The sequence below is a fragment of the Bos indicus x Bos taurus genome, chromosome X, assembly GCF_003369695.1.
Source record: "Bos indicus x Bos taurus breed Angus x Brahman F1 hybrid chromosome X, Bos_hybrid_MaternalHap_v2.0, whole genome shotgun sequence".
NCBI lineage: Eukaryota > Metazoa > Chordata > Mammalia > Artiodactyla > Bovidae > Bos > Bos indicus x Bos taurus.
Genome location: NC_040105.1, coordinates 143,499,745 through 143,526,728, shown reverse-complemented (window position 1 = coordinate 143,526,728; position 26,984 = coordinate 143,499,745). Strand labels below are relative to the sequence as shown.

At 37.3% G+C, this 26,984-nt stretch overlaps 1 protein-coding gene across 1 annotated transcript in view; it reads left to right on the top strand.

Annotated features, from left to right (window-relative positions):
• Positions 1 to 26,712, top strand: part of WDR44 (WD repeat domain 44) — a 93,494-nt gene extending 66,782 nt beyond the window's left edge. The window contains exons 13-20 of the mRNA XM_027533696.1: positions 12,754 to 12,867; positions 16,787 to 16,909; positions 19,212 to 19,403; positions 19,612 to 19,713; positions 19,930 to 20,045; positions 21,144 to 21,271; positions 21,670 to 21,804; positions 25,555 to 26,712. Of these exons, the coding sequence (XP_027389497.1) occupies positions 12,754 to 12,867; positions 16,787 to 16,909; positions 19,212 to 19,403; positions 19,612 to 19,713; positions 19,930 to 20,045; positions 21,144 to 21,271; positions 21,670 to 21,804; positions 25,555 to 25,649 (1,005 nt within the window). The 3' untranslated portion in view covers positions 25,650 to 26,712. The remainder of the gene's footprint in view (positions 1 to 12,753; positions 12,868 to 16,786; positions 16,910 to 19,211; positions 19,404 to 19,611; positions 19,714 to 19,929; positions 20,046 to 21,143; positions 21,272 to 21,669; positions 21,805 to 25,554) is intronic.
• The last annotated feature ends 272 nt before the right edge of the window (positions 26,713 to 26,984 follow it).

Sequence of the window (26,984 nt, the reverse complement as noted above, 5' to 3'; positions counted from 1 at the left end):
GTTTGAGTAGAAGACCTATTAAATGAGGAGCATAGGGACTTTCCTGGCAGTCCAGTGGTTGGGATGCCACACTTCCACTGTAGGAAGCAAAGGGTTCAGTCCCTGGTTGGGTAACTAAGATCCCATATGCTGTGCGGTGCAGCTGGGTTGTAGGGGGCGGGGGATGGGAAATGAACACAGTAGTTCTTTGACCCAAAAAGTACTGATGCCCTGAAGTACTCAACTCTTTTTTCTGGAGTAGTTGAGTATCATTTATGTCTGTTATTTTCAGGAAAAGATTCTTTGGGGTTCCTTTCATGTCTGTCATTCTGTATGGAGACAGTTAAATGAAGCCTCTATGCCTTTGGAGTTTGATATCTAGTATTATCTTTGAGCCTATTACTTGCTGCAGTGAGGCACAGTAAGCATGGTGGAGTTTATTTCCCTTATATATGTGTTCTTTTTTCTTTTTCCTCATGATAGTGATATCTTATATTTTATCTCTTTTGAGATATAGACTTACATCTCTTATAGACTCTTGTCTTCTTAGCATCCATGCAAAATAGAGTCCATAAAAGCACTTATTGTACCGTTGGGCATACAGAGTGACATACCCAACATCATTCACCTACTCATTGGTCATGCCATGCCTAGAATTCTGGCTCTTATACTCTGTTTCTATTGATTTCCGAAAGTAGCTCAGTAAACATAAGGAAGAAAGGAAGAGGGGTGTGTTTAGTTTGCTCCATTATGCTCCAGTCATGTAACATTTCTTCTTGACACTAGAAGTTGTAAGTATGATGTTTGCCTAAAAATTAATGTTTTTCTTGGATAAATCTATTTATGTTTGGTGTGCTTGATTAGTGGAATACCAATATGGGTGTTATAGCATTTAATTTCTGCTTAGAATTTTTGAGAATAGATTGTAGGGGAGGAAAAAGTTTGCTCTACTATCTTATGTCCTGTGGCTGGGATCTATGAAATAATCTGACAAAAGACAGATTAAGAGGAGAGACAGTTTATTATGTATGCATATGGAGGCCTTCCTAGGGAAAGAGTGAAGACCCCAAAAAGCTGTTATACACAGGAGCTTATATATCATTTTAACAAAGAGCAAAGTTAGTGGAAAAGTGACAAGATAAATAAAAAGGAGTTTAGGCTTTTAGGGGCAGTAAATTGTGAGAAGGTAAATCTGTTGGGGAAACTAATGGAAGGTAATGGTTATTTACTAAGATTCTGTTTAGGCAGATAAGATTGATTCTCTCCTTCCTGGTAAGGGAGAGGTGAGGGGGAGACACATTCACAAAGGGCATTTTATGCTCTGCTTTCAAGTAGAAGGGAGGAGGGCAGATGTTTTTTCTTGTCTCTGTTTCTTCTCAGTTGCCTTCAGCTCAAAATAATCCTAGGCAAAGGGGCATGTTTTGGGGTGACATTCTGATCCCCTTCAAAATCATTAGAGTCTAAAACTTGGATGAAAGGACTTAACTATAAGAAAGTGAGAGGAAATTTTGTGAAATTGTACACATGCAGTATTTTATTAAAAATGCATAGTAGTTTATATTTGGTTCAGTCAACAAACAATTATTAAATGTCAAAAATGTGTTAGGCACTAAAAATATAAAGATGCAGTGGATACTTCATGCCAATGAGCAATGTGTGGGAGAAGACAGATATCAACAATGATAATATATGCCCAAAACAGAATTACCATTTTCCTGAGAAAATCACTCCTTTGATGGTCTACATACTTGATATCAGGTTGTTGTTTAATAAATATGTCATCTCCTGAGTTAGAAGCTGTGATCACTTTTCATTCTCTTGTCTCTTTCAGTGTCTACTCATTTACCATATCCTGTCCACCTAATCTCAGAAATGTCTTTGGAATCTGGCCATTCCTATCATTTCCACTGCTACAATCCAGGCCTTTATCTCTTACCTGGACCATTATAGCTGTTCTCCCAGATTCCAGTCTTTGATCCACACTGCCAGCAGAATTAGTTTCCTGTAAAACAAATCTGATCATGTTCAGTTCAGTTCAGTTCATTCGCTCAGTCGTGTCCAACTCTTTGTGATCCCATGAATTGCAGCACACCAGGCCTCCCTGTCCATCACCAACTCCCGGAGTTCACTCAAACTCACGTCCATCGAGTTGGTGATGCCATCCAGCCATCTCATCCTCTGTCGTCCCCTTCTCCTCCTGCCCCCAATCCCTCCCAGCATCAGAGTCTTTTCCAATGAGTCAACTCTTCGCATGAGGTGGCCAAAATACTGGAGTTTCAGCTTTAGCATCATTCCTTCCAAAGCACACCCAGGACTGATCTCCTTTAGGATGGACTGGTTGGATCTCCTTGCAGTCCAAGGGACTCTTAAGAGTCTTCTCCAACACCACAGTTCAAAAGCATCAATTCTTCAGCGCTCAGCTTTCTTCACAGTCCAACTCTCACATCCATTCATGACCACTGGAAAAACCATAGCCTTGACTGGACGGACCTGATCATGTTACTCTACTGTTTAAGCACTCCTTTTGGCTCTCTTTTTTTTCCTATAGGATTGAGTCTACATTCCTTAGATGACTCAGTCTTTCAGAGATCAGCCTGACCTCAGCTCTCACTGTTACTTCCAACCCTTCCCTCTCCCAAACCTTATGTTCTGAGCCACTTGGTTGTTCATGCCCCAACACAAATGTCAGACCCTTTGTTGATTCCGTGTATTTACATATGCTTTTCCCCTTTTGCCTGGGAAATTCATTTAAGACTTTTCTCCTCACTGAAACATTCCTTGCTTCAACTAATTTAATCAGTGCTCCCTCACTGTTCCCATGGTACTTTACCTGTAGTTCTGTTAAAAGCATTTACTATATACTGTATCAATTTATGTAACACCAGCTAACATTTTATGAGCCTTTACTCTGTGCCATGTACTTTACTAAGTACATTTTATGCCTTACTTTACCTCACAACAATCCTGGTACTGTTGTGAAATACTGTTAAGAACCCTGTTTTACAGATGAAGAAAAGAAGGCTTAGAGATATTGAGTAATATACCAATTTTACACAGTAGGTAGATACAGTACCAGAATTAGAACCCAGCTCTAATCAGTCGTTTGGGCTTCCCTGGTGGCTCAGATTGTAAAGAATCTGCCTACAATGAGAATATCCGGGTTCAATCCCTGGGTCAGAAAGATCCCCTGGAGTAGGGAATGGCTACCCACTCAAGTATTCTTGCCTGGAGAATCACACGGATAGAGGAGCCTGGAGAGCTACACTCCATGGGGTCAAAAAAAAGCTGGTCATGACTGAACGACTAACACTTTCACTTCTCTCATTTGTCTTTAGATCTAATGCTGTTAACCATTATGCTCCAGTAGTTGGCATCTGAAGGTCTGGTACTGTGTCTTCATTTAGTCAGCAAATACTTATTGGGCGTCTGTTGTTGTTCAGTTGCTAAGTCATGTCCGACTCTTTGCAAGCCCATGGACTGCAGCACGCCAGGCTCCCCTGTCCTTCACTATCTCCCAGAGTTTGCTCAAATTCATATCCATTGAGTTGGTGCTATCTAATCATCTCATCTTCTACTGCCTTCTTCTTTTGTCTTCTGTCTTTCCCAGCATCTTTTCCCAGGAGTTGGCTCTTTGCATCAAGTGGCCAAAATATTGGAGCTTCAGGTTCAGCATCAGTCCTTCTAATGAATATTCAGGGTTGTTCTTTTGGATTGACTGGTTTGATCTCCTTGCTGTCCAAGGGACTCTCAAGAGTCTTAAAACCATAATTCAAAAGCATTAATTATTTGATGCTCAGCCTTCTCTCCAGTCCAACTCTCACATCTTTACATGACTACTGGAAAAACCACGGCTTTGACTATATGGACCTTTACTGGCAAAGTAATGTCTCTGCTTTTTAATATGCTGTCTAGGTTTGTCATAGCTTTCCTTCCAAGGAGCAAGCATCTTTGAATTTCATGGCTGCTGTCACTTTCTTCAGTGATATTGGGAGCCCAAGAAAATAAAATGTGTTGCTGCTTCTACTTTTGCCTCTTCTATTTGCCATGAAGTGATGGGACCAGATGCCATGACCTTAGTTTTTTGAATGTTGAGTTTAAAGCCAGCTTTTTCACTCTCCTCTTTCACCTTCATCAAGAGGCTCTTTAGTTCCTCTTCACTTTCTGCCATAAGGGTGGTGTCATCTTCATATCTGAAGTTATTGATATTTCTCCCAGCAATCTTGATTCCAGCTTGTGATTCATCCAGTCTGGCATTTCACATGATGTACTGTGCGTATAAGTTAACTAAGCAGGGTGACAATATACAGCCTTGTCCTACTCCTTTCCCAATTTGAAACCAGTCTGTTGTTCATGTCTGCTTCTAACTGTTGCTTCTTGACCTGAATACAGGTTTCTCAGGAGGCAGGTAAGGGGTATTCTCATCTCTTGAAGAATTTTCCACAGTTTGTTGTAATCCACGCAGACAAAGGCTTTCACACAGTCAATGAAGCAGATGTTTTTCTGGAACTCCCTTGCTTTCTCTGTGATCCTGTGAATGTTGACAATTTGATCTCAATTCCTCTGCCTTTTCCAAACCCAGCTTGTACATTTGGAAGTTTTTGGTTCACATACTGTTGAAGCCTAGCTGAAGGATTTTGAGCGTAAACTTAGTAGCACGTGAAATGAGCACAACTGTATGGTAGTTTGGCACTGTCCTTCTTTGTGATTGGAATGAAAACTGACCTTTTCCAGTCCTGTGGCCATTGCTGAGTTTTCCAAATTTGCTCACATTTTGAATGCAACACTTTTAACAGCATCACCTTTTAGGATTTTAAATAACTCAACTGGAATGCCATCACCTTCACTAGCTTTGTTCATAGTAATGCTTCCTAAGGCCCCCTTGATTTCACACTCCAGGATGTTTGGCTCTAGGTGAGTGCCCACACCATCATGGTTATCCAGGTCCTTAAGACCTTTTTTGTATAGTTCTGTGTATTCTTGCCACCTGTTCTTTGTCTCTTTTGCCTCTGTTTGGTCATTACATTTCCTGTCCTTTATTTGCCCATCCTTGCATGAAATGTTCCTTTGGTATCTCCAGTTTTCTTGACGAGGTCTCTAGTCTTTCCCATTCTGTTGTTTTCCTCTACTTTTTTGTACTTTCATTGAAGAAGGCCTGTTATCTCTCCTTGCTATTCTCTGGAATGCTTCATTCAGTTGGGTATATTTTTCCTTTACTCCCTTGCCTTTCACCTCCCAGCTATCTGTAAAGCCTCCTCAGACAACCTCTTTACCTACTTGCATTTCTTTTCCTTGGTGATTGTTTTGGTCACTGCCTACTGTACAGTGTTATGAACCTCTGTTCATAGTTGTTTAGGCACTCTGTGTACCAGATCTAGTCCCTTGAATCTGTTTGTCACTTCCACTATATAATCATTAGGGATTTGATTTAGGTCATATCTGAATGACCTAATGGTTTTCCCTAATTTCTTCAGTTAAGCCTGAATTTTGCAATAAGGAGCTCATGATCTGAGCCACAGTCAGCTCTAAATCTTCTTTTTGCTGACTGTGTAGAGCGTCTCCATCTTTGGCTGCAAAGAATGTAATCAGTCTGTTTTCAGTATTGACCATTGGGTGATGTCCATGTGTAGAGTCGTCTCTTGTGTTGTTGGAAGAGTATGTTTGCTATGACCAGTGTGTTCTCTTGACAAAATTCTGTTAACCTTTGCCCTGCTTCATTTTGTACACCAAGGCCAAACTTGGCTGTTACTCCAGGTATCTCTTGACTTCCTGCTTTTGCATTCCAATTCCCTATGATGAAAAGGACATCTTTTTTTTTTTAGATGTTGGTTCTAAAAGGGCTTGTAGGTCTTCATAAAACTGGTCAACTTCAGCTTCTTCAACATCAGTGGTTGGGGCATAGACTTGGATTCCTGTGATGTTGAGTGGTTTGCCTTAGAAATGAACTGAGATCATTCTGTCATTTTTGAGATTGCACCCAAGTACTACATCTCAAACTCTTTGTTGACCATGATGGCTACTCCATTTCTTCTATGGGATTCTTGCCTACAGTAGTAGATATAATGGCCATCTGAATTAAATTGGCCCATTCCCATTCACTTTTGTTCACTGATTACTAAGATATTGATGTTCACTCTTGCTATCTCCTGCTTGATCACATCCAATTTACCTTGATTCATGAACCTAACATTCTAGCTTCTTACACACTATTTTCTTTACAGCATTGAACTTTACTTTCACCACGAGGCACATCGACAACTGAACATCATTTCCACTTTGGCCCAGCCACTTCTTTCTTTCTGGAGCTATTAGTAATTGCCCAGAGAAGGCAATGGCACCCCACTCCAGTACTCTTGCCTGGAAAATCCCATGGACAGAGGAGCGTGGTGGGCTGCAGTCCATGGGGTCGCGAAGAGTCGGACATGACTGAGCGACTTCACTTTCACTTTTCACTTTCATGCATTGGAGAAGGAAATGGCAACCCACTCCAGCGTTCTTGCCTGGAGAATCCCAGGGACAGGGGAGCCTGGTGGGCTGCCGTCTATGGGGTCGCACAGAGTTAGACACGACTGAAGCAACTTAGCACCAGCAGCAGCAGTAATTACCCTCCACTCTTCCCAATAGCATATTGGACACCTTCTGACCTGCAGGGAGGTGGGGGGAGGCACTCATCTTTTGGTGTCATATCTTTCTATCTTTTCATACTGTTTATATTAATGGGGTTCTCACACCAAGAACACTGGAGTGGTTTGCCATTCCCTCCTCCAGTGGACCACATTCTGTCAGAACTCTCTACTATGACCCGTCTTTCTTGGGTGACCCTGCACAGCATGGCTCAGAGCTTCATTGAGTTATGCAAGCCCCTTCTCCATGACAAGGCTGTGATCCGTGAAGGCTGGGGATATAGTAGTGAATAAAAGAAACCAAAAAATCTGTTTTGATGAAACTTACTCTCGTGGTTGAAGACAGAGAAACAAAACAAGTAAATTTTGTAATATATTAGAAGGTGAAAGTTTTCATGGAAAAAAAATAAAACAAAGTGGGGTGATGCGAGGTAAATACAGTGGACAAGCAAAGCTTCATTGAGAAGTTGTCATTTGAGGAAAACTTGAAGGAGGTGAGAGAGGGATCATCTATCTGGCTACGTGGAGGAGAAGAACATTCCAGGTAGAGGGAACAGCAGCATGTGAAACAGTGAAAAGGCAGGAGTTCTGGTATGTTCAGTAATTATAGCATTGAGGCCTGGGTAGTTGGAGCCAGTGAGCAAGAGAAAAGTAGTGGAAAATGAAGTCATGGAGGTACAGATGGGGCAGCCATAATATGTAGGCCACTGCAAGGACTTTGGCTTTTACTCTGAGAAAGAAGCCGATGCAGAGTTTTTGAACAGAGAATGACATAGTCTGACATATTTTAAAAGGCTTATTCTGACTTAAATACTGAGAATAGATTATATGTAGATTTGAAATATTTATTTTGGCATTCAAGTTATATACCATACCTGGTATATAGTAAGTGTTAATAAATATCAAAATGTTAACAAATTTTCAAAGCAATCTAACTTTAAAATGACATTTTATATAATCAGGATGTTTAGATATAAATTAGATATTAGATGATACAAATGGTATTTTTAGGTATGATAATGTAATGATAATTATATTTAAAAGAGAGATTGTTAGTTAGAGATACGTATAGAATATTTACTGATAAAATGATGTTTAGATCTTACTGCTCCAGCAAAAAAAAGCAAATACATAAAAGTGGGAAGATTGATAAAACAAGATGAATAAAATGTTGATAATCATTAAAGAAGGTGATGGATGCATGGAGTTTATTTTACTGTATATTATTTTATCTACTTCTGTGTATATTTGGAATATTCATAATAAGGTTTAATATATACATTATATTTACATAGAGAGAAAAATATCTCTCTACATATATATATCTATTCAGAGAGATATAGATAAAATATATAAGATTTCATTTGGTAATTCTGCCTTTTAAAATATATCATAAAGAAATAATCATATATGCCCAAAGATTTAAGTAAAAGGATTTTTGTTTTCAAAATAGCTAAAATTTCAACAAATGAAATTTTTATGGTTGGAAAATAAAAACTGTGGTATAATCTATACAGTGTAATAGATTATTATGTTGCAGTCCTTAAATTCTTTTCAAAGATTATTTAATGCCATTAAAAAATATCCTAAATGTATAGTGAAAAAAGCAGAATGAAAAGTTAGATATATTATCCCAATCTTGACTAAAAATATCTGTAAATATTTATAGATTTTAAAATTTAAAGGAAATATAAATTGTAACTAGTAGTTACCTCTAAGTGATAGGGTTTTAGGTCATTTTTATTTGATTCTTTATATTTCTCTGTATTTCTAAAATTTTCTTCAGTAAATTTACCTGATTTTATTAGGACTACAGGAGAAGGTCCCCAGCAGGGGCCCAGGCACCCAGTTTTTGTGGAGAAGGAAATGGCAACCCACTCCAGTATTCTTGCCTGGAGAATTCCGTGGACAGAGGAACCTGGCAGGCTACAGTCCATGGGGTCGCAAAAAATTAGACACGACTGAGCGACTAACACACATGTACACGTTAAGACTACAGAAGATACTATACAAATCTCCGGTTTAAGCCTTTTGAAACTTCTGTTAGGATAAACAAATAATAAAATGGGGATAAAGATTCATGTTCCAGGACGTTTGTGTTTTTTTTTTTGTTTTTTTTTTTTCAGGACGTTTGTTGATTTGCTGTTTATTTCGCAAAAAGTTGAAAATGTCTAAATTACCAACAAATTGGAAATGATTAAATTATGATACATCCATATGCAACTAGTAGGTGTTTCCAAAGAGTGAAATATGGAAGGTGCTCATGTAAAATAAAAGGAAGATACTGAACCACATGTTGTTTAGTTGCTTAGTCTTGTCCAACTCTCTTGGGACCCCATGGACTTCAGCCCACCAAGGCGCCTCTGTCCATGGGATTTCCCAGGCAAGAATACGGGAGTGGGTTGCCATTTCCTTCTCCAGGGAATCTTTCTGACCCAGGGATCAAACCCACGTCTCCTGGATTCGCAGGAAGGTTCTTTATCACTGAGCCAACAGGGAAGCCCAAGTCATGTGTACAATATGATTGCAATTATATTTTTAAAAAATGAAAGATTAAAGATGGCCAACTTAGTTTTTCTACTTTCTATGCTTTCTGATTTGTGTATACTGAGTATGTATTACTTTATAATCAAAAATACATGAAGTATTTTAAAAATATGTAGAATACAAGGGAAAGAAAATGGCTGTTTTTTTTAACTTTATATTGGAGTATAGTTGATTAACAATGTTGTGATAGGTTCAGGTATACAGCAAAGTGATTCAGATATACATGAAAGAAAATGGATGTTTAAGGAGAAAAAAAGAGACCTGGAATCATGGCTAGGGGCAGTACACTAAGGAGTTAGTTAAATGAAAAGGATTATTAAACCTAAAGTTGAATTTGATGTAACAGGGCAAGAAGCCTGTTTTGTTTTGTGTCTTCCCCTGGTGCTCGCTAATCTGACAGTAAAATTAGAGGAAGTAGCTGTAGTCATCCAGCATTAGGAGTGTTTGGCAAAGGGTCAGGGCATTGATATTGTTGGTCTCCCTCCACAGTGGATGTGAGGATGTTTTTATAACCTGTAAAATTGTTAACAGCTGGCAGGAGTAGTTTCTTTCTGTCCTCATGGCCACCATCCTATTTAAGCCCTCATTACTCTTAAACTTACTGACTGCTCTTCCTACCCCAACTCTCTTTCCAAACCACCTTTTATGTTATTACCCAGCATTCTCTTTCTAAAGTCCCAGTCAGATCATGTTATTTTTTTCTTTTCAGAAACTTGTCTTGGTTCCCCGTATCCTTAGAATGTCTGAAATTTTAAACTGCAAATCCAGGGGTCTTTATGATCTGGTCTCAAAGTACCTTTCTGTCCTAATCCCCTACTTTTTTGCATACAAGTTTTTCTCCCTCCTCATTATCCTACCTACCCTTCCCTAAATATACAAGTCTTAGCTAACCTGTATTTTTGCTCAAGCAACATCCTCTAAAACATACGAGGACCAACCTCTGGACTTACAGTTACATGCTTTGGTTCTGCTGTTTACAGGTGGCTATGTGACTTTCAATATATTATTTTGACCTCTTTGAGCCTCAATTTTTTGTTAATTCTTCATCTTCATAATGGTAATACCTACCTCACAGAGTTGTTGGGATTCACTCAGATAATAAATACAAAAGCATATTGCAAACTAAATGCATGGCAAACATGCATGGCATTATTTTCTACCCACCTCTACCTGTCAGGATGCTTTTGACTTCAAATAACAGAAATTCAACTGAAAGTGTCTTAAACAATAAGGCAGCCAGCCTGGAAGTAAGGCAGCTCCAGAGTTAGTTAATTCAGCAGCTCAGTTACATCATCAGAGACAGAAAGTCCTTCCATCCTCCTGCTTTGCTGTTCATTATCTGTTCTTCTCTTTACCTTGGTCCCCTCATGGTAGTAAGATGACTGCTACTGTCTTGGTGACTTACTGTCACATACAGACAGCAGTGTTCAGAGGCAGAAAAGAGGAAGGCCCCTTTAGAATACTCCTTTTTAAGAGTGAGGAAATCTTTCTAGAAGCCTCTCTATCTCCTCATCTGCAAACAACCTGCCCTCATGTTTTATTGATGAAAATTCTAGCATATGCTTATGCCTAAACCAATCATCGGTGGAAAAGAGAGTGAGCTCATTTTAATTAGCTTAAACCAATCGTGATCAGTTCAGTTGCTCAGTCATGTCCAACTCTTTACGACCCCATGAATTGCAGCACACCAGGCCTCCCTGTCCCTCACCAACTCCCGGAGTCCACCCAAACCCATATCCATTGAGTTGATGATGCCATCCAACCATCTTATCCTCTCCCGTCCCCTTCTCCTCCTGCCCTCAATCTTTCCCAGCATCAGGGTCTTTTCCAATGAGTCAGCTCTTCACATCAGGTGGCCAAAGTATTGGAGTTTCAGCTTCAACATCAGTCCTTCTAGTGAACACCCAGGGCTGATCTCCTTCAGAATGGACTGGATGGATCTCCTTGCAGCCCAAGGGACTCTCAAGAGTCTTCTCCAACACCACAGTTCAAAAGCATCAATTCTTCAGTGTTCAGCTTTCTTTATAGTCCAACTCTCACATCCATACATGATCACTGGAAAAACCATAGCTGTGACTAGATGGACCTTTGTTGACAAAGTAATGTCTCTGCTTTTTAATATGTTGTCTAGGTTGGTCATAACTTTGCTTCCAAGGAATAAGCATCTTTTAATTTCATGGCTGCAATCACCATCTGCAGTGATTTTGGAGCCCAGAAAAATAAAGTCAGCCACTGTTTCACTGTTTCCCCATCTATTTCCCATGAAGTGATGGGACCGGATGCCATGATCTTAGTTTTCTGAGTGTTGAGCTTTAAAGCTAACTTTTTCACTCTCCTCTTTCACTTTTATCAAAAGGCTCTTGAGTTCCTCTTCACTTTCTGCCATAAGGGTGGTGTCATCTGCATATCTGAGGTTATTGATATTTCTCCCGGCAATCTTGATTCTAGCTTGTGCTTCATCCAGCCCAGCGTTTCTCATGATATACTCTGCATATAAGTTAAATTTAAATAGGGTGACAATATACAGCCTTGACGTACTCCTTTTCCTATTTGGAACCAGTCTGTGGTTCCATGTCCAGTTCTAACTGTTGCTTCCTGACCTGCATATAGGTTACTCAAGAGGCAGGTCAAGTGGTCTGGGATTCCCATCTCTTTCAGAATTTTCCACAGTTTATTGTGATCCACACAGTCAAAGGCTTTGGCATAGTCAATAAAGAAGAAATAGATGTTTTTCTGGAACTGTCTTGCTTTTTCACTGATCCAGTGGATATTGGCAATTTGATCTCTGGTTCCTCTGCCTTTTCTAAAACCAGCTTTAACATCTGGAAGTTCACGGTTCACATATTGCTGAAGCCTGGCTTGGAGAATTTTAAGCATCACTTTACTAGCGTGTGAGATGAGTGCAATTGTGCCGCAGTTTGAGCATTCTTTGGCATTGCCTTTCTTTGGGATTGGAATGAAAACTGACCTTTTCCAGTCCTGTGGCCACTGCTGAGTTTTCCAAATGTGCTGGCATGTTGAGTGCAGCACTTTCACAGCATCGTCTTTCAGGATTTGAAATAGCTCAACTGGAATTCCATCACCTCCACTAGCTTTGTTCATAGTGATGCTTCCTAAGGCCCACTTGACTTCACGTTCCAGGATGTCTGGCTCTAGGTGAGTGATCACACCATCGTGATTATCTGGGTCATGAAGATATTTTTTTTACCGTTCTTCTGTGTATTCTTGCCACCTCTTCTTAATATCTTCTGCTTCTGTTAGGTCCCTACCATTTCTGTCCTTTATTAAGCCCGTGATCATCCCCTGGTATTTGCTCCCATCTCTCCTAAAGGAACAGATGCTAAAAAAAAAAAAAAAAAAAAAAGTGAGAGCTTTGTTAGAGAGGGAAAGATTGCAATAGCACAATGTTTTTAAGGATGATCCTGGTTTATTAGGACAAGGAGGTGAGGAAGTAGTAAGTAGTAGATTCAACATAAAGAAGAGTTGGGTTTTAGTGGGTCAAAATTTCAGTTAAACATCATACAAAACGAAGAGAAAACAAATAGGGAGGAAAGAGTATGAAGCTTTTGTTTTTCTAGTTTTAACATTTGTTTTCATGTCTAAATAGGTATGCAGTGGAACTGACGAAGACCCTGATGATAAAAATGCACCATTTCGACAACGGCCATTTTGCAAATATAAAGGACATACTGCTGATCTCCTTGATCTTTCCTGGTCTAAAGTAAGAAATTCTTATTTGAATTTTGTATTCTGTATAACTTTTTAGGATAGGAACAAATGTTTTATTTGTATGATTGTCACCATCAAGTCCGAATGTCTGTAGCTATTTTGTGGGAGTTACAAATTAATTGAAATTAAAAAAGAGAAATGATAGATTAGGCTCAATAAGAAAATGTTTATATTACTTAACAGCTTCTATCTGGATCTGTCTATATACTTCTTGCTTCTTTTATAAAGTATTTTTGCAAAATAACTATCCTCAGCAAAATGCGTATGACTTCAACTACAAAGATGAAATCTGACCTAGCCGGTCAAGACTGTTTTGGAGCTAGTCTGCTACCTTCATGAAATTATTAATTTGGGTTTAACAATTATATTCTACAAATCTTCATTTTATGCTTTTTTTTCCTTGCTGCTAAGTCATTTCAGTCGTGTCCGACTCTGGGACCCCAGAGACGACAGCCCACCAGGCTCCCCTGTCCCTGGGATTCTCCAGGCAAGAACACTGGAGTGGGTTGCCATTTCCTTCTCCAGTGCATGAAAGTGAAAAGAGTGAAGTCACTCAGTCGTCTCCAACTCTTAGCGACCCCATGGACTGCAGCCCACCAGGCTCCTCTGTCCATGGGATTCTCCAGGCAAGAGTACTGGAGCAGGGTGCCATTGCCTTCTCCATTTTTTTCCTTAGAGCAAGATTATTTTAGGAGTAGGGGGCTATTTTGCCACCAATCAAATATCTTAGAAGTTTGCAAAAATTTTAAGAGCTATTTTAAATTTCTTTTAAGAGATCTGAAACATGAAGCCGTTTTTGGAATTTTTGCATTATTCAATATCTTTCTTTGTATTAAAATTTGTCAGTAATCAGAATCTAATATATAATAAGAATTTGTGGGGGAAAGTAATATTTAAAAGCCTTAAATTGAGAAAAGTCATCTGAGTTAGCAAAATACTAGCAAGGATACTGGTAATGCCCATATATTTTAACTATGTCAGGAGAACTTCACGTATCACAAAGATATCACTGGTATGTATTGGCAAGTCAGATTCCCAGGTGGCTTAGTGACGAAGAATCTGACTGCCAATTCAAGAGATGTGGGTTCAGTCCCTGAGTCAGGAAGATCCCCTGGAGAAGAGAATGGCAACCCGCTCTAGTATTCTTGCCTGGAAAATCTCATGGATGGAGGAGCCTGGTGGACTTCCAAAGAGTTGAACATGACTGAGCATGTACACATACTAGCGAGTCAGGCTTCCCTGAGCTCCAGCTTTGAGTCACTCCACTTATGAATTGCTACTCCTATCATATTTGTTTAGATATTATGGGTGTATTTCATAACATCTTTCTCTAACCTCCTGGAACAAGCTTGGGCCTCACCTGGTAGTCTAATTCTAAATTGAGCCCCAGTTGTACCTTTGTTCCCCCTTCACCCTACCCTGTATGAAATCTGTGTTGTCAGAAGATGGAAGTTTAAGGGTTCAGGATGGATTTTTCTTTTAAAAATTTAAAGAAAAAAAATATAAAAAAAAAATAATAAAGTATCCTTAAATCTGATAATCATATTCATCTATAACAAGAAGTACAAAGCACCTAATTGTGAACCCTGCACTCATTTTACTGTCTTAAAGCAAGCCAGTATTTTTTGTGAAATGTAAAACTAACTGAAGAAATTAATTCTCCATTGACCACTGTATCAGTCCGGGTTCTCCAGAGTAACAGAACCAAGAGAAAATATATACATCAGGAGGTTTATTTTAAGGAATTGGCTCACATGATTGTGGGGCCAAGCAAGTTTAAAATCTGTAGGGCAGGCTTTGAAAGCACAGCAGGTGTCATACTGGAGTCTTAAGGCAGAATTTCTTCTCCAGAACACCTTAGTTTTGTTCTTAAGGCCTTCATCTGTCTGTGTGCTCTTCCCTTAAACTTTCTTTTTACTTAACTATTTATGTATGTACATTTCTAGGTCTTATTGGCAATGAGATTCTAAGCCCCTCAAGAGTAGGGGTCTGACTTTCTTTACTGTTCTTTCTTTCAGTATCTAGCACAGTTGATATTTATAGGGGGTTTTCTGTTTGTTGAAAATTTATTTTGTGCCAGGTAGCAAGAATTACCTTGTTAGTTCTTTTTTTTTTTTAACATTTACCTTGTTAATGTTATGAGGTGGATGCTATTTCATATTGTGGATTAGAAGACGGGGCCTCTGACCCATCCCAGATCACAAAACTAGTTATGGGTAGAACCTAGATCTGAATCTAATTTTTCTGACTCATAAGACCTTGCTTAGTTCAAGAAAACTATTTAATTTTGTTTAGTTAATAAGTATTTATTGAACAAAAATCTCTTAGCATAATAGAACCAGTCTTAACACATCTTCGACATCTTCACTTTTAGGGATGTCTTAGTTTTTCTTTTGTATACTTAAACCAATGGACTGTTGGAAGAATTGAATAAATTCAGTTTTAATGAACAGCAGACCATAGATTTAGTTTTTATACATTTGTTAAATATAAGTGTATTAAATATAATTATTTATATTTAATTAAATATAAGGAAATATAAAGCAAACTGTATATACTCTTCAAAACTTATGGAACTGAGTGGACCTTGAAAATAAAAAGAATTGTTAGATGTTTCAGAAGTTATTGTAAATCTTTGAAAATTCTATTTTTTCCATTATTTTGGTTTTATTTTTGTTTTTGGGTTTTTAGATTTTTTTCTTTTCTCTTTTTTTAACTTGTCAAAGTTGTATTTTTAGTTGTAAGATATATCTTTATTTTAAAATAGGTATACCACATAAAATATACTTTTTTTTTTTACCACTGGCCCAGATAGCATATATGTATCAGTACAGTAACATATCTGAATCCATATTTGTGCTTAGTCTTTTTACATTCAAAGATTAAATAGTCTTTATTACTTTAAGCAAATAACAAAACATCTCATTTTTCATAAGCACTCTGCACAGTAGTATAGTGGTTAGAGCCTGACCTAGAGCCAGACTACCTGGGTTCAAATTGCAGCTCTGCCACTGACAAGCTGTATAGTCTTAGACAAATTATTTAACCTCTCTACCCTAGTGTTCTCATTTGCAAAAGCAGATAAGAATGTACATGCCTCATAGGATTGCTGTATAGTGCTGAGAACAACGTTCAGCATATTGTAGGTACTCAGTAAATATCATCATTATTTCAATTTGTTTAGCACCTTTACTCATGCCAAAGAATACTAAGATTTCATTTGAGTTTCCTTGTTCAGCATAACTCATAGTTCTTCCCTTAAATAGGTTTGTGTTTAGAAATTAAAGAGCTTCTGCCAGCTGGAAGCTTTTGACAAATAGATGTTTGGTTTCTGGTGATGAGCCATCATAATGCCTAAGTCAGTTACACTACCCTCTTCCAGCTTTGAAAATTCTGAGACATTTGACAATTTCTACTCTCTAATTTTCTTGCCTGAGGTGTGACAGGTGCACAATAACTTTTTATTTCCATGCTGCTTTGGACGGTGATCTTTTTGAAGGCATGTTAAGTGACAGTTAGGAAACTCATGTAAGTTAAAATTCGCTGGTATTATCAATGTGAATATAACCAAAGTGATGCTAACTTCCAGTAGGTGCAGACTCCAATGACTAAGGCACACCCTGGTCCTCTCTTGGCATCTTGCAAATTTCTTTCAGTAGAAGTCATAAGATTCATGCTCATTTCAGAATATGTAATGTGAAAAAGTCTTAGGATCAAAGAAATATGGTATTTAACTATTTGGGGAAAAAACGGGATTGTCCAAGTGAATTGGATATCTTTTTGTGCTGTCTGATGCTGCATATAACAGTAATAATAACAAAACTATTGAGGTACTAAAACTAAAAGTTCACTTTTATGGTGTAAATATTTTTTATATGATGATAAAATAATCAATGTCAATTTCTCCATAGAACTACTTTCTGCTTTCTTCTTCAATGGATAAAACAGTCAGATTATGGCACATTTCCAGAAGAGAATGCCTTTGCTGTTTTCAGCATATAGATTTTGTCACTGCCATAGCTTTCCATCCAAGAGTAAGTGTTAAAATGTTTTTTGTTATACTAATGAGGAAGGTGAGGGGACCAAAAACTATTAATAGCCGTATAGTTTACAGCAACTTAATGTTTCATTCTGCTTTAGAAATAAGAAAGGAACTAAATATTGTACTAATCTGCATTAGAAGAACTGGAAATATTATAGTCTAAATATCAATATACTAGTGAAAAATCATCCCACTAGTGAAAAATCATCCCAAGTCTTTAATAAAACCTACAGGGTATAAATAAATAAGATATCCTGTTAAAGAGGAGAGAGGTTGGAGGTGGTGGAAGACGAAAAGACAGCAGGTAAATAAGAAAGGGAAGCATATAGGCAGGAATACTTGTAAGAGAGTCAGGAAGGGAAGAGACAAAGAAAAGGTTGAAAGTGGCAAAAACAAAAATTCATTACAAGATAGACTGAACTCCTGTTTCACGTCTGAAAACATTGTTCATCTTGAGATCTCCTCTTACTCATTTTCAGTGTAGAAAATCCTATATCTTTCCTCCAGAAGGAATTTTGTATGATTTCAACTAAAGGAGAAAAGTCTACTATCATGGACTCCAGACCTATCTGATGCCTTTGTAAGATAGATCCACTAAACGCATAAGGCTAGAGAAGCTTTAGTTCTTTGCAGCTGTAAGGACAAGGGATGTCATGTGTTGGTGCTGCTTCACCAGCTAGGTTGAAATAAGTGGAAGGCTTGAGCTGACCTTCATTGACTTTCCCTCCCCTATGTTAGTGTATATGATTACATTTCCAATCATGTCCTCATCTCTATATGTTAATACCCATTGTCTTTTTAATGGAGACTTTCAATTATATTCACATTTCTTTCTCTCTTTCCTCAGATTAAGAAAGAAGAATGACTTTTGTCTTTCAATATAATTTCCCTCCCTGGGCAGGCTTACAACATAGGCATTAATAAAGTACTTGATTAAGAACTTTTGAAAATTAAAGATGTTTAATCTGTGTTAACACCATATCAGTTTGACCATCAAGCTCTTGAGGCTTCTTTCTGAAAAATAGCCCCATCCTGTCACCTAAGGATGCAGCAGGAATGGGTTTACCCCTGTCAGCAACTGTGAACAAAATCCCCCACATCTATTTTAACTATAATGTATCAGAGTAGAAAGAGAGGGGTATTAGATGCTGATAGTTATCCATGTAGTACTTTATCATTAAGGTTTCTGTTTAGTCAGCAATTTTCCTATACCTTTATTTGGTTTTATTTTAGAAACTGAAAAGCCTTATTTCTAAAACTTCTGCTTACTTGGAGAGTTTATGAGAGGGGCTAGGGAAGAATGGAGTGATGTTGACATTTTCCTTGGAAATATGACTGTATCAAATAATGTAACCTGGAAGGAAGCAGGTTTATAAAAGAAATAGCAAAATAGAGGTACTCACACATATACACATGTGTATATGTGTATATAAATAAAATTCTGAATTTTAAGACCAAGATAAAGTATTTTTACTTGTTCATCACTTCTACTGGTATACATTGAGTTGAGCCTACTATACCATATCCGTAAAGATACTTATTCTATGAAGGTTATCCTTGACAGGCTTCAGAAGTAGGTAAGAATAATAATCTTGAGTGGAAAAGAAAATCTGTTTCATGTTTTGGCATCCTAATTATTTTATCTTTAATTCTTATGTTACCAAAAATTAGAGCAACTTTGTAATAGGCCTGGTTTAATTTAGAACAAGGTTTCTAAACCTTGGCACTAATGGCATTTTGGGTTGGATAATTCTTTATAGAGAGAGGGAAGGCTGTCTTGTGCAGTGTAGTATGTTTAACAGCATTTCTGGTCTCTACCCACTAGATGTCAGTAGCGCCCACCCCCTATTTTGTGACAATCAGAAATGTCTCCGGACATTCCTTGAAGGTGCTAGCCCTGCTAGGTGTCCCTACCTGACCCCCTGCCAACCCCCCGCAGAAAGGCGGTGATTAAAGATTCAGAACGCGCATTAACAGAGAACCCAGAATTTCTCAAACTTATTTGATCACAGAACACTTCTACATGATATTTTCTCTATTGTCTGTTAACATCTATTCTTTGGGAAAAGCAGTTTAATGATATGATAGAATGATTAGAACCTCATTTCTCAAAAATGAATATTGAGGTTTCTAATTGTTATTTTTAATGAATAAAATAATGCTTACTTTAATACTTTTAAGATAAAATCATACATATTTTAACATTTATTCCTTATAGACTTGATGTATTGATTTGCTGATTAGTTTTTCTTCATGTGGTAAAATGAAAGCTTCCTCTTTTGCCACCTTTTTAGGATGACAGGTATTTTCTAAGTGGGTCGTTGGATGGAAAGCTCCGCCTTTGGAACATACCTGACAAAAAAGTGGCTTTGTGGAATGAAGTAGATGGGCAAACAAAATTGATCACAGCTGCAAATTTCTGTCAGAATGGCAAATATGCAGTGATTGGAACATATGACGGCAGGTGTATTTTCTATGATACAGAGGTAAATGACTATCTTGTATAAATTACATACTTGAATACTTAGAAGACCCTTTTGTGGTTTGGAATAAGTTGGTGTATCCTCCCTGGGCTTTAACTGCCTTATGTGTAAATTGGGACAAATAATATTAATACCATGTTTGTCTGTGAATTGGCTCAGATGATCTTTGAGGTTCTAATTCTGATCTTTTTAAATTGTGGTTTCTTTTTAGCATTTGAAATACCACACACAGATACATGTCCGATCTACCAGAGGGCGCAACAAGGTTGGAAGAAAAATTACTGGCATTGAGCCTTTACCTGGAGAAAACAAGGTACTAAGTGTTCAAAACCATCTCTCTCCACACTATATATAGACTCCTGAAAGTAAGTTCTTCGTATCTTGGCTAAGAATATATTTCCTTTCTTATGGAATATTGCTTTTTCTAGTTTTGAGGTATATTCTATATTTGTGTAACACCCTTTTTTAGTTGTACCTTAACACAGATTAAATGGTGGTATTTTTAACTTTTCCTTTGATTTGTTTTTAGATACTGGTAACCTCAAATGACTCCAGAATCAGACTATATGATCTTAGAGATTTGTCGCTGTCCATGAAGTATAAGGGTTATGTCAACAGCAGCAGCCAGATCAAAGCAAGTTTCAGGTAAATTAGCAATGAGGAATTCCCCATAGAGATCAGAATATTTCTCCCCTACTCCCACTTTTCCATTGATCTATACCTTATGTTTATATGTTTATGTATAGTGGTGTTAGTCACTTAGGGTTTTTACAACTGGTATCTCATATTATCAATCATACAGAACTTACCTTATCCACCTGTTTGGTAGAGTTAGAATTGCTCCTCCTCTGCTGATGAAGAAGCAACATCCAGAAAATTAAGTAATTTGCCTTAAGTTACACTGGTAATATCAGAGCCAGGATTAGAAGACTCCCAGCTCCAGAATTTGTGCTTTTGTACTTTGTGCTTTTGTAAGAGGAGATTTATCCCACCACCACTCACCCTTGGCCTTTTAAGTACAGAAACTAATAAAACATTTTGAGACTGTAAGGTACAATGTCCTGTATACACCTTTACATGTCATTATTACTTGAACTCTTAATTTAGGGTCTACAGGCTCTCCTGAAATACTTACCTCTTCTTTCTTTATAGCCCTCTTTATTTCATATTTCAGTCCTTTTCTTACCAGTTCTCCGTTTTTCTTGAACTACCCAGTAATTACCCAGTAATTTAATTAATAAAATATTCAGCTTCTCTCTTTTATCTCTTAAGTAGACATTCATTCCTCCTGAGGGCTTCCCTGGTGGCTCAGTGGTATAGGATCTGCCTGCAATGCAGGAGACACAGGTTCCATCCCTGGGTGGGGAAGATCCCCTGGAGAAGGAAATGGCAACCCACTCCAGTATTCTTGCCTGGGGAAATCCCATGGACAGAGGAGCCTGGCAGGCCTGGTGTCACAAAGGGTCGTACATGACTTAGAGACAAAGCAGCAACAACAGGCATTCCTCCCAGTGTGGGTTAACCCAGCAGCAGTTACCTAGAACTTTGATGAACATATGAATGCCAGTGGCCACCCATGTCAACCCTACATGTTCAGGGCCTCTGAAGTGAGGCTAGGAGTCTGTATTTCAGCAAGTTCTCTTGGATGTTTTCTTAGGTGTTTCAAACTAGGAAGCTCTGATAGAGAGAGACCCCTAAAAAGCCCCACAACTTTGATTCTTTTTCTTTCTTCCCTAAATTTAGCCATGATTTTAATTACCTTGTTAGTGGCTCAGAAGATAAGTATGTTTATATCTGGAGTACTTACCATGACTTAAGCAAGTTTACTTCAGTCAGGAGAGATCGTAATGACTTTTGGGAAGGTATTAAAGGTAAGTAAATGCCCAGTTTGGTGTGTCTTTTAGATAAATAAAGTTAAAATGAAGATAAAAGTAAATTTATATAGGCATTATTTCAGAGAGAGAGTTTGGCAGTTTTAACTGCTTTCAGTTTGTATTGGCTTTGTTTGACTTTTCTATACCAAGGAAGAACTTATACTTGTGTAAAATTTGAGAAGTCATGGAATCTCAGAACTTGTATGTGGTTTTGGGTATTTTTTTTTTAAGAAAATATTTTTGAGTTTTAAATAGTTCTGAGTTACTTCTTATCTGTTCATTTCTAAAGATATTTGTATATAACATACACTATTATATTTTTTGCGTATTATACTTTTTATCTTGATGTTTAGAATCAAGCTTATTAGTTATCCTAAAGTTGATTTTTTTTACAGCACATAATGCAGTTGTTACATCAGCTATCTTTGCTCCAAACCCAAGTTTGATGTTGTCTTTGGATGTGCAATCTGAAAAATCAGAAGGAAATGAAAAAGGTGAAGATGCCGAAGTGTTGGAAACCATGCCCTCTGGTAGGTACCTGTGTTTATTTGTCCTTCATGCTCTCTGATCAGCCTTTAGTAGCTTCATTGATCTAAGAGTATTATGAGGTCTTCATGAATATGAAGAATATTTCTTGTATACAACATAATGGTTGACAGATATTCATTTCTAAACGTTTTGGTAACATAATTCTTAGAGGTTTTACTTCTCTTAAATTCACCTGGGAATTAAAAATGAAAATTTTGAAAAGTTGTAATTTTTTATGAACAGTTGTTCTCTTTAGAGAAATGCAAACAAGACATAAATATATACACAATATATCACCTTTCTCTTCTACTACAGTATCATCTCTGTGAGGACACAGATTTTATGTGTTTTATTTATTGTTGTAGTGCCAGTGCCTAGCCCAGTGCTTGCCTGCATATGGTAGATGCTTAATAAAGAATTACTGAATAAGTGAGTTAAACCAAAATGAAAGCAATATTCTTTTCTCTTGCCACAAATTTAAAGCTTCTCATAGATAGCTCTTGGGTTGACCAAAAAGTTTGTTTGAGTTTTTCCCTAACAGCCAATGGAAGAACCTGAATGAAGTTTTTGGCCAACCCAATATCTCTAAGCCTGTCCTAAGGCTTTAATAACAAATAGTACTTTCAGTTATATAAAATGCTCAGATTAGGAAGTGAAAAGAAACCATCAAGTAGTACTGAGTGCCAATTATATAAAAATGATTTTCCTGTTAATTCTTAAGAACAAGGTAGAGCCATGTGAATTTGGACCAATTGTTAACAAAAACGGTTTGTATTGTTATAATCAATTGCAGAATATTTTAGTAAATGCGTTTTCTCACTTTAGAGACTATACCAGGTCTTGAAGAGTGTTATAAAGACAAAGCAATGCATACAGTGTACCAAGAGTGCTTCTAAAATTATTTGAATATTTAAAAGTTCTCAAGCATATTTATTTAATCTCAAGCAGTTTCCCTTGTGGTATTGTTTGCACTCTACACTGCACTAAATACACTATTTCTTCTGTCTGTGAAGCAAAATTTTGATACCAAAGACAAGCTTCAGTCTAGCACTTCTTTCATTTACATGATTTAAAAATAAACCAACTCAGAATTATTATACCTTTACTAAATGCCTGTTTGGAAATATTTCTTTTCATTTTTTTCCCTCACAGTCAAATCCTGTTTCTGTCTTCTAAATTAAGTTGTTTGGTTGGGTTTTTTCTTTTTTTTTTTTGTCCAGTGATTCCTTTTTGCACTCTGTACATTTCCCCTACACATTGCACAGAAAGTTCTAGCTTTTAAAACTATTTGAGGAAAAATGGAAAGTGCTTTTTTTAAACTTCTCAAAACCGCACCGTATTAACATTGTTCGGTTACTACTTCGCTGGGTCCTTTTTAAAGAGGCACAACTTTGGATCATACTCAGATTTGTGTTTGCTGTTTTCTACCTGTGTAGGTATATTCTAAGAATACTCTCAAACCCAGGGTATGAGATCATAAAGTATATCTGATTGCCCTCCTCTTTATTCCTGACATATTTGACTATTTAAGCTTCCATTTTCTTCATGTTTAAAATGGTGGTAATACCTCATTGATAAGGTTTTGATATGGGCATAAGACCTAAATGACATTTCTTCAAAGAAGACATACAGATAGCCAACAGGCACATGAAAAGATGTTCCATATCACTAATTATTCAGTTCAGTTCAGTCACTCAGTCATGTCTGACTCTTTGCGACCCCAGTTGACTCATCACTAATTATTAGAGAAATGCAAATCAAAAGTACACACACACACACACACACACACACACACACACACACACACACACAGGAATATTACTCACCCATTAAAAAGAATGAAATAATGCCACTGGCAGCAACATGGATGGACCTAACGATTATATTAAGTGAAGTAAGTCAGACAGACAAAGATAAGTATGATGTCGTTTATATATGAAATCTAAAAAATAGTACCAATGAACTTACAAAACAGAAACAGACTCACAGACATAGAAAACAAACTTACAGTTACCAAAAAGGAAGAGGAGAGGGAGAAATTATGAGTATGGGACTAACAGATGCACACTACCATATATAAAATAGATAAATAACAAGGATTTACTATATAGCACAGGGAACTATATTCAATATCTTATAACAACCTATAATGGAAAAAATATATATGTACATATATGTGCGTGCATGCTCAGTCATTTCAGTTGTGTCCAACTCTGTACGACCCTATGGACTGCAGCCTGCCAGGCTTCTCTGTCTGTGGGGTTTTCTGGGCAAGAATACTGGTGTAGGTTGCCATACCTTCTTACAGGGGATCTTCCCAACCCAGGGGTCGAACCCATGTCTCTTACATCTACCTGCACTGGCAAGCGAGTCCTGTACCACTAGCGCCATGTGGGAAGCTCATGTAAATATTTATGTACCTCCAAGTATATCCATGTCTCAATCACTTTTCTGTACAGCTGAAACTAGCACAATATTGTAAATCAACTATACTTCAATTTTTAAAAAGATAAAGCTGAAAACTAAAAAAAGAAACAGGGTTGTGATAAGAATTAAAGATAAGACATGCATCTAGCAAAATGCCTGGCGTGTAATAGATATTATTGTCTTCATTATATAGTATCTTATAAAGCATTTTCATATTTATATATATGATGACTTCTTTTATTCTCCAGCCTCTCTGATATCTGTCAGTTGTTTGCTGCTGCTTCTGCTGCATGATGGTACTTTGAGATAAACGAAAAGTGTATTAGGAATAGTCAAAGGCTTAGCATATGTTTTTAGCAAATCTAAGTGAAACCATTTTGTCTAACTCATCCTGTACACAACTTTCCATTTAAAGTTTGGATTATCTGCGTCCTTAGAAATTAGCACTTCTTAAGTCTACGATTTTTGCCTGTGCATAATGGTTAACGCTGAATTTTGTTTGTTAAATGTTTTTACCAGCAAACATAAGAGGTAAGCATTTTTGCCATTCAGCTTAGCTACATAGTTCTTCAGTATGGACTGGAAAAGCAAAAGGTATTGTCAGCATTCACAGAGCAATCATGTATACTTCATTTCATGGCAGTTCCAGTATGTCTGCTGTACAGTAAACCTTACTGTCAACCTTATTAGTGAGCCCTGTTAGCAAAAGACTTGCCCAGCTGATCCCATCTTGCCAACATTCCAGTCCTGGGGCTGAATAATATACTAGCCTCTTGCTGTGAGGGCTTCTCTGATGGCCCAGACAGTAAAGAATGTGCCTGCAATGCAGGAGACCCAGGTTCAACCCCTGGGTCAGGAAGATTCCCCTGGAGGAAGGCACAGCAACCCATTCTAGTATTCTTCTTGCCTGGAGAATCCCATGGACAGAGGAGCCTGGTGAGCTGTAGTCCATCAGGTCGCAAAGAGTCGGACATGACTAAGTGACTAACACACACACACACTCTTGCCATGAAATGAAGAATTAGACAATTTAGAGGCCTTGGCTGCCTGGGACTAAATCCAGGCTTCCAGGCCCCAAAGGGACCATAATCTCCCTATGCCAGGAAAAGAGCAGCTAAGACAAGGTAAAGTAGAATTGAGCCTCAGAGAGGAGAGATACAGGAGGATGAAAGGATTATGGGAGCAAGCCAAGAAACAGACTGAAAAGGCGGGGAGAGGTTCTTCCCACCCCAGAGGTGGAGGGTCATGGGCATGTGACAAGCTTGTGGCAGTAGGCTTCATATTCCTTTTAAATCAATAAAAAACTTTTTTTTTATGCTTTTAAGGTATTATGAAGACAGACAACACAGAAGTTCTTCTCTCTGCTGACTTCACTGGAGCAATCAAAGTGTTTATTAACAAAAGGAAAAATTTATCTTAATTTGAAATGACATTTAAAATAAACATATCAGTAAGTTTCTGTATGTACCAGGACTGAAAAAAAAATCATAGTGTTTCAGGTTAACATCCTTTTTTTTTAATTTTTATTGGAAGTTGTTCAAATATAATATATTTTTTGAGAGGCAATGTTAATGATCTAGTAAACCCTGGACTGATAGACTAAAAGGAATGTAGCTGGAATAACATTGCCAAACATTAGGCTTTCCCTTTTGTTCCGTTTGTGTTTTTGTTATATAATTGTGAACATGCACAGGTTTCTGCATGAAAATATATTAATATATTAATCACATGTGTGTGCCTTTTGGTTACATGCACTAAATCTAACAGAGTTAAATTATTTCAGTGGCTCTTTTGGCCTCTTATTGAGGAGGAGTGTCTTGTTTCTAGCTTAAATAATTTCTTTTGCACAAAATTTCATTTTTAAGAGAAGTGGTATCTTTTGACTGAATTATTGTTTTAAAAATGTTATATAGGTTTTCAGTAGGTCAACAACCATGTGTAAATGGTTTTTATACATTTCTCAATTTGGGGATGATTTTTTTGTGTGTGTGGTCTAAATTGTGGACTTAAGATTCTTTTCTTTGTATGTGTATATATAATTTTTTTTTTTTTTTTTTTTGCCACACTGGAGCACAATGTTTCTATGTAAAGAATTCTTTTCATTCTTTATCCATGAGCACCAGGCTTTGCTCACTTAAAAAAAATTAAGCCGCATTAAGGAGTGAGTCTTCTTTTTTACAATAATGTAAAAATGAACTGTTTACATTTTTTTAAAGCATTGTAGTTTTAAAAATTAAGCTGTTTTGTTTTGTGCTGTTAAATTTGGAAGCCTTTGTAAATACTGATGTAATGTACCAATGAAATAACATCTGGGGTTGATGGAACCCTGATAATGTTGTTGATGGTTAGCATATGTTTCTGAAAATTAAATATGTATTATTAAAAGTTGGTGGCCAAAAGTTGTTAAACATGTGACTTTATTTTCCAATGACTTCAGTAACTTGAGAAATGTAAGAAAATAAAAGTCGTGTTTTATAATTTGATTTTTAGCAAGCAGAGATCACATTTTGGACCCCTAAATTATAATGTATTAGCTACATACCTTTAAGAAAAATAGTTTTTAATTCTAGTTCTAAAATGAACACTGCTAGCAGTTCATCTCTATGCTTATACATTCTTTACTGCAGTTGTTTTCAGTATGTAAGTGAGAAGCTGAGGAGACATGATCATATCCATATTAATCAGCATAGTCTTGAGTGTCCCGGATTTTCTAGTTCATTCCGTATTGTTTACCTTGGTTTTATTTCTATGCTGC